Genomic DNA, 8834 nt, shown 5'->3' with positions numbered 1-8834 from the left:
CGAACGAGGTATGTTTTCTTTACACTCCTTTGTACATTCATATCGATATACATTCTTCATAAATTCTTGATACTTGATATACATACATTTTTTATACACTGTATACACTTAGCATATTATCACTTAGTGTAGTTTTTCATGAAATCACAACATTTTGAAAACAAGTAATAATAATGATAAACAGATAGATAATCCCCCTCTAATGTTCAATTAAACTAAGTCTTCGGACTGTCTTCGGACAGGCTCTGAGGGATGCTTAATATCTTCCCCTCGGGGTAAATAAAACCCTTATCTAGAATCTCATAGGTTTCGTGGACTAAAATGGAGTAGACACACAAATACATATAGGTTTCCTGATTTTTCTAAAAAATAAGGTGGCGACTCTAACCCTTTTAAAACCAGTTAGAAGAACCGTGAAGTTGCAAGCTATCTTGGACCCAGTTCAAAATAGGGCGTAACACCATGTATAATTCAAAGCATGTGTTTGGTTTGAAGTTGGATAAACCTAGATAAAGTTTTCATTTCCAATTTTAACCTTGATATTCCAATGGCTTATTGTGCATAAGTGCAAAAACATACAAGAGATCCAACTTGGTGCATAGGTTATAAATTACCCATTATAATGAACTCTCACCAGTTTGTTTTCTTTTTTTTTTCTTCTTACAACTTTGGTTAGTCACTCAAGCTAGTAAATTGGTTGCCTAGAAACCAAAAAAACAGAAACAGAAACTAGGTGCTGAAAATGCAAGAATTGTGCATAAAACTGTGCAAAAATGATGTAGAAAATGCAGAATTATGCAGAAAAATGCAAAAACTGAAGCCAAAAATTGCAGAAACAGTGCAAAAATGATGTAGAAAATGCAGAAACTATGCAGAAAAATGCAAAAACTGAAGCCAAAAAATGCAGAAACTGTGCAAAAATGATGCAGAAAATGCAGAAACTGTGCAAAAATGATGCAGAAACTGTGCAAAAATGATGCAAAAAATGCAGAAACAGTGCAAAAATGATGCAGAAACTATGCAGAAAAATGCAAAAACTGAGGCAAAAAAATGCAGAAACTGTGCAAAAATGATGCAGAAAATGCAGAAACTATAAATGATGCAAAAACTGTGCAGAAAAATGCAAAAACTGAAGCCAAAAAATGCAGAAACTGTGAAAAAATGATGCAGAAAATGCATAAACTGTGCAAAAATGATGCAGAAATGATGCAGAAACTGTACAAAAATGAGTGCAGAAACTGAAACTATGATTTGCAGAAACATACACAAAATACCATACCATAAGAAAAGTTCAAAATACATGATTAGCATTCATGTATAATATTTACATTTGCATCCTCATGCTCTTCTCCGTCACATATCAAGTTTATAGAGCGGAGGCATCAAAATATAATACAACCATTAAACCTTTTGAACATCATGAATTTAGCAAAAATTATCAACCCATGGCTAGCCCGTACAATCATATTATGTACTTGGAAACCTATCATTGACAACCATCCACACATATAACATTGACATCCACATCCTCATGCTCTTCCCGACTACATATCAAGTTTATAGAGCTAAGGCTTCAAAAACAGATACAATCATTAACCCTTTTGAAGGTCGTCAATCTAGCAAAAATATCAACCCATGGCCAGCCCTTACAATGATATTCATGTACTTGGAAACATGTCATTGACAATCATCCACATAATGTTTTGACGTTGAAGTTCACCCATTCGTAAGAACAAATCCATTTTTCTAACATCAGAAGTAAGCCCCATTGATGCTTTGATTTGTTGATCTGGACTATACAACTCTTGATAAGTAGGGGATGAAATGATATGTAAAACTTTTCCACGAATTTCAGATTCATCACGCGCCCCATAAATGTCAATTAAAGCACCCATTGTTTTGCTGTGATTTGTCGTACATTCCTTCATAACATCAACTAAATCCCTTAAAGCTGTCTCGTTAACATCTTCAACAGTTCTTTTTCTTTTTTTGCTTTTCTCTTTATCATTGACTTTAGAAGAGGAGCTTCTAGTATTTTTACCTTGTTGTTGATTTTGTTGGTATTCGGGATTTAGACTTTCAGAAGCTCTATCTGCACTTTCAGAAGCTCTATCTGCACTTTGAGAAGCTCTACTAGGTTATGAGCATTTTCCTCTTCTCTAGGAGCTACATCAGGTTCATGTCTAGAATCTTCTTCATCATCTTCATCATCAACTTCAATAAGAAATCCTAATCTCCTGTCATTAGAAACTCCTTGACCTTGGCTCCTAACAATTTCCTCAAAAGCATCTTCCGGCCCTTCTGCAAACTCTCCCGTTGCTCTATCTTTTCCAAATATTTCTTCCCAATCCTCGAACAATGGCCATGTCTTGTTTTGCATTCCTTTGGCATTTGGATCAGCCTATAATAAAATAGGATAAAGCAACATATTCAATCAACATACGTACTTTATAAGTATACAAATTATACTTGGCATATGCAACAGAAATCACATGTTAAGAAACTTTATTAACAACATATTCGATGAGCAGAAAATAAAATTTTCATTACCTTAACAAACTCATCCCATTTGCTTGGATCATCAACTATAATTCTTCCTTCACCATATTGAAAGCCCAAACCACTACGACTTTTTAATAAAGCTATAGTCCCGTAATCCGTCTTCCATGTTTTCATTTTAGAATTAATATGTGGTTGAGATTTCAATCCACAATTAGGATGGATTTTGTTTAAATAAAGCTCCAATTCCGTCATGTATCCGGGCCTAAAGGTGCCATTATCCGCTTTCCAACCCTTGACACACAAATCCTTTAAACCATCAATAAGAGTGCGTTCTTCTTCTAGTGTCCATGACCTTCGGCTCTGAGGTGTTGCTTGGCTCGACCTTTTTGATGCTTGGTCAGAAGATGATGTGTGATTACTCATTCCGTCAATATGATATTGACCAAAGCTGATCAAATAAACAACATAGTAAGAAATGAGCAAGTATTTGCTATTTGCAATCAAATAATTAAGAACCTTAACAAGAAGATGTGAAGTCACTTAACTTATGACTCACTTATAAATATTTTATCCATCACCAAAAAAAAAAAAATACAACTAAATTGTTCAGGAAAACTAATACTGTGAGACTAATTCATAGATACACTGCTTATATTAAAAAAAGAAGTAAAAACATACGTAAAGATTCACTACTTGTCTTCAAAAAGATATTGTTAGAGATACATTAAGGTGAATTGTCTCCACAAACAGCAATGTGAGACATACAAAAAGATTCACTATTTGTCTTCACAAAATATCACTAGCTACTACATCTTCCAATGGACGAAAACCATACCAAAAGTATACAAGCACCACAAATTGACAACATAACTTAAAAATTACAAAGACTAATTGCTAGATCTTTCATTCCACATGGACTGAGCTAGCTCATCCCTCCAAGTGGTCCACTCATCGGATGGTTCAACGGTATCAATATTTCCATGGTCAGGTTCATGTTGATGCTCCATGTTGAATCCTGTTTCCATATCTAATGGATCAACTTCCATCTCTCTTCGAATGAAATTGTGTAACAAACAGCATGCACTAATGATTCTAGTATGAATCTTAACCGAGTACCACGAAGGACTTCTAAGAATTCCCCAACGTCCTTTCAATACACCAAATGCTCTTTCAATAACATTGCGCGCCTTAGCATGCTTCATATTAAACAGCTCTTCTCGGCATTGAGGTGGTGGATTGTCACCTTGTCAATCCCTTAGCCAGTATCTATATCCTCGATAAGGGGACAGAAAACCATTTCCATTTGTATATCCTCCGTCACATAAATAATAATTGCCTAAAAAATATAAACAATAATATAATTACTTTAAAATATTATTCTATTTTTGAGGTAATAAGAATAGACAAGCCTTTCTGTATAAAGCATACCCTCGGGTACTTTCAAACCATTCCTTCGTACAACAACATCTCGCAATACACGACCATCAGCGGCTGATCCCTCCCAACCAGGTAAGACATAAGTAAAGTTAAGATTTCTATCACAAACCCCCAAGACATTAGTTGCTATATTTCCTTTCCGTGTCCTGTATGTTGGCTTATCTATAGTTCGAACTCTAATGGGAATGTAAGTACCATCCAATACACCTAGGCAACCCTATAAAATAAATTAACAAAATACTTACATGATAATGTTTTAAATCTTTCTATAGTAAATCAAATGTTATATTGAAATTTACCTACCTTAAACCATTTCCATCGATCATCAGTCTCATCTTCGGCCACTGGATTAGGGCTAACAAGTAATAATGGAGTTAGTTTGAGAATTGCTCTTAGACATTCATTAAAGGCTTGACTTACACTCCACCCCGATCTAATATAATCAACTTTGATAGACCTGTTCTTCTTGTGATGAGCCAAAATATTTAAGAACATTGCTAGCTTTTCAGTACATGACATATTGTCAGTGTCTGTCAATCCTCCAATATTCGTGGCTAAAGAAGCTAAAATGTGAAAGGCCTTTCTATCCATCCTAAGCTTATCAATACATACAATATCATTGTCACGAATGATAGAATTTAGATGAGACATGATTTTAGGAATTCTAGCACATGTGCTATATCGAGTGACCCGTCTATTTCTAGATTGTCTTCTTAAAATTATGTTGTAAATAGCCATAAAAAGACAAATAAATACAACATATGAATGCACCATAATCTCCTCAAAGATGATAAAGCATTTGACATCGCACAATTGTTGAGGATCCATAGACACCTATTTGTCATTTAAAAATTGCAAAATCATTATTAAACTGAGCATGTATACTGAAACATAGATATTACATAATATAAAACTGAGTTCTTGTTTTCTTCTCATGTACAAATAAATTTCACCATTGTCACCATCGGTCACTAGAACAAATAAGTTTCACATAAGAGTTACGTTTTTCACCGCAATACGGTCCTCTTTTATAACTGGTGACAATTAGAAATAATATAGTCATCTATAAACACAATAGTTCTAGTTGAATCATTACATCAAAAGAAGGTAAAAAAACGTCAATATCCCGCTAAATCTCCATTAGTAACATAAAAATAACATTGAAAAATTTGAAGCTTCAAAAAATCAAAACCAGTACAACAAAAATCCAAACCCCAACAATAGTGATTACAAAATGTGAATCTTCATCTCATTTTCAAAAAAGTTTAACCATTTATCCACATTAGTACTGATAAGAGGAATACAACCGAAGAAATCTAAGAGGAACTCAGATTTAGCATCGTATTACTCCTGAGAGAAACTAAACAATAAGACCTGCTACTTTATTCAATGATCAATAAACATACAAAATTAAAAAAAAAAATTAATAAAAAATAAAAATTTACAAGAAGAGGAAAGTGAAAAACAAAAAAGAGGAGGAAAACATGAAGTAGAAGGGAGAAGATTTCTTGTGATACCAAAAACTTATCAATTTGTAAGTAGAATGATAAAGGTTTTTTTTTTAATGATAATACATACATGGTAAAGTAATAGAAAAGGAGAAGAAAATAGAAGGACAAACTTACAGAGATGGATTTCTTGGAGTATCAATATGTTGGATTTGTTGGAGTATCAATCTCCCATAGCTGAGTGCCCAAAGCTCTGGTGGGAGAAGTGAAGATGAGAAAAGAAAATTCTAGAACAGCGCTATACGTATATATGAAACAGGTTAAGGGGCAAGATGGTCATTTTGAAAAGTTATCCCAACATATATTAGTACCGGTATTAGTTATACCAACTAGAAAAGGGGATAATATTATCCCAATTTATGGTATAATTTTGTACCAGTACTAATTAATAACTCAAACCAAACATGGTACTAATTTAACCCAAAAATTTAGTACCAGTATATCCCATCTTATACCCTATACCAAACGACCCCTAAGAGGTTTACTAGAAAGCTTTATAGCAGCTTTAAGAGATGGAAGAAATAGCAACTGGAAGAAATCCCTCTTAGGGACGGTCCAAACAAGTTTAGCTTATGGTCCAGTTTATTTTAATGCTTATCCTAACTTGCAGGTATTCTTGCAAGATGACAATTCTTTAAATGCTTTAATATTAAGTATCAAATTGCATGGTTATGATTATATGCCAGGTACAGAGGTAATATGCATATGTTATAGAATATATTATAAACCGTTATATACTATGAATCCTATGTGTAAAATCATGGATTTCAAAAATGAAACTATTTTAATAGAAACTAATTTTGGTAAATCCAAAATTATGACTCGAAGACCTATCAAGTGGGATGAAATAGATTTCCCTAAAGATTCGGTCATTAAAGGAGCAACACCTCCTCAAAATGTTTTTACTGAAATTTTAGAAATTGAACAGATCCCAGATGGGACAATAAAATTGAGATTTCATGAACCTACACCTGCATTAGAAGATAATGAACATAATAGTGTTCGTTCTAGTTTACCCAGATCTATGTCTTCCTGTCGATCTTATATATCCCCTGTTGATTATATTGTGCAGTCTCCATCTAGAGCGTCTACTTCTCAAATAAGAGATACTGATTCTAATAGAATTAGTAATTTAAAAATTAACCAGGATAATATTGTAACTGGTATTAAAGACCCAGAATTGACTTATTCAGATATGGATTTTCCAGATGTTTAATGGATCAAGTCCAAAAAATTAATTTTAGTCGGGAATCACTCGCAAGATTACAGATCAGCAAAGAGTTTTGTACTCCTAAATGGATATCATTTAGAAAATGGTTTTTTGACAATTTTAAACCTGAGGAAACAATAATTTTCCAAGAAGAATTTTATAAAGATCTCTCCAAAGCAAATAAAATTATATCTTTTGTGCCTTGGTTTATGGAAAAATATCTTGCTAATTATATTTCTGTTCTAGAAAGAGATTATAAATTATCTAGTGGAGAAGTCGTTCATACTGTATTTCCTTCACAACAATCTTTTCAAATAGGCAAAGATGATAAAACTTTGCACTTTGCAGCTTTTTCAAAATTGATTGAAAGCAATAGTTTACCTGTCATAACTAAATATATTAATAATATGGTTAGACAGCAAAATTATTCCAATATTTATATGAATATTTTGGGTGAACAAATATTTTCACTTCATGAAAAAATTGATAAACTTTTATCTTGTCTTACTAAGACGTCTACTTCTAATAAGGAGAAACAGAAGGAAGTTGTTGCTACTCCAAGTATATAGCCTCCTCCTGAGATTCATGATTTTAAATTAAAATCTTTATCAGATTTAGAAAAACTTTTAGATGAAAAGTTTAAAGGTTTAAAACTCAGTCCTTTAATAGCAGAGGATGATGGATATTTATCTGATATTGATTATAAGGCTCGCATAGCATCAGATATTAATAATATTGATGAATATTATGTTGTTAAGCCTACTCAGAGGATGTATTATTACCCTCGCCCAACTCCTCAAGATGTTTTATTAGAGGAGCATCGACCTGTTATTTCCAACAGTTATAGTGGTAGGGAAATATATGAATGGAATATTGACGGTTATGGTGAACGTCAGATTTATTGTACTATTCATAGGATGTTGATGTACAACACTATCTGCAAAATTCATAAAAATGATGAAAGAGTTATTGCAGATATGATTATAGCTGGTTTCACTGGCCAATTAAAAGGTTGGTGAGATAATTATTTGACCCCAACACAGCGTAATTCTATTTTAACCGCTGTTAAGCAAGAAGGGAATAATCAGGCACCTGTTGCTAATATAGTTTATACACTAGTTATTAATATTGTTGAACATTTTTCAGGAAGATGGACGGATAATAATGAATCTATTCGTACCATGCTTCAAAACCTTAGATGTAACACCCTAACCTCATTTAGGTGGTATAAAGATGTTTTTCTTTGCAGGGTCATGGAATTACCAGAGAGTAATGACTCTTACTGGAAGTCCAAATTTATAGATGGACTCCCTCCTCTTTTTGCAGAGAGAGTTAGAAAAGCTCTTAGGAAAGGGGAAAGAAGTATTAATTATGATTCTTATACTTATGGTAAATTGATTGGTACTTGTATGCAGGAAGGATTAGCCCTATGTAATGAAATTAGGCTCAACCAGAAAATTAAGCACCATGATCTTAATGAGAGACAAGAATTAGGAGAATTTTGTGGACAGTTTGGTATGGATATTCCACAATCTTCTAAGAAGCCTCATAGGCATAAGAAAAAGCATAAAGACTTCCAACAATTGAAGGAGAAGCGCTCGCAGAAAAAAGCTAGGCGCAAAAAGACTTTCAAGGAAAGGAAGGATTTTATTAAATCCAAAAATCCAAAAGCCTATTATAAGTGTGGCAGAGTAGGTCATTATTATAAGAACTGTAGGGTTAAGGTGAAAATTAAAGCCCTTAACATAGATGATGACCTTAGAGAATCTTTATATAAGATCTTATTAAATTCAGACCCAGAACTAAAGGATGATTCTAGAAAGGAGAGTGACAGTTCTTCTAACCCCTCGTCAAATGAAGATATTAGGGTATTAGACGAAGAGAGTTATATCTCCTCGAGTTCAGACGACGAGTGTCAACCATGCCAAATAGGGCAACCTTGTGTTAAATCCAAGGAAGATGATGAGATTTATAAACTCATGTCCCAGTTTAGTGAAACTAGTATACATGTTTTAGATGGTAATAACTTTGTTGACCTCCTTAAACATATTAAGGATCCCAATATTAGGTCCCAAATCATAGACCAAATAGGTTCAAAATAGCAGCCCAAAGATGAACCAACTGCTGTAGAAATTAGAGAACCTACAGGACCTTATACTATGGCTGGAGTCAAACAA

General features: G+C 33.5%; 1 protein-coding gene across 1 annotated transcript; it reads right to left on the bottom strand.

Annotated features, from left to right (window-relative positions):
- Positions 1–2071: 2071 nt before the first annotated feature.
- Positions 2072–5915, bottom strand: LOC132642093 (uncharacterized). The gene is made up of 3 exons (XM_060359373.1): positions 5565–5915; positions 2551–2950; positions 2072–2401 (listed from the first exon to the last, which is right to left on the bottom strand). Exons 2-3 carry the CDS (start codon positions 2923–2925, stop codon positions 2072–2074), a joined length of 705 nt encoding a protein of 234 aa, XP_060215356.1. The 5' UTR covers positions 2926–2950; positions 5565–5915.
- Positions 5916–8834: the final 2919 nt, after the last annotated feature.

The sequence above is a fragment of the Lycium barbarum genome, chromosome 5 (genome assembly GCF_019175385.1).
Source record: "Lycium barbarum isolate Lr01 chromosome 5, ASM1917538v2, whole genome shotgun sequence".
NCBI classification, from domain to species: Eukaryota; Viridiplantae; Streptophyta; class Magnoliopsida; order Solanales; family Solanaceae; genus Lycium; species Lycium barbarum.
This window is presented reverse-complemented; position numbering and strand designations above follow the sequence as displayed.

Coding starts and splice junctions, on each gene's coding strand:
- LOC132642093 (XM_060359373.1), bottom strand. CDS start 2,925: ATGAGTAATCACACATCATCTTCTGACCAAGCATCAAAAAGGTCGAGC. Junction 2,402..2,550: donor AATGGGATGAGTTTGTTAAG/GTAATGAAAATT, acceptor ATTTTATTATAG/GCTGATCCAAATGCCAAAGG.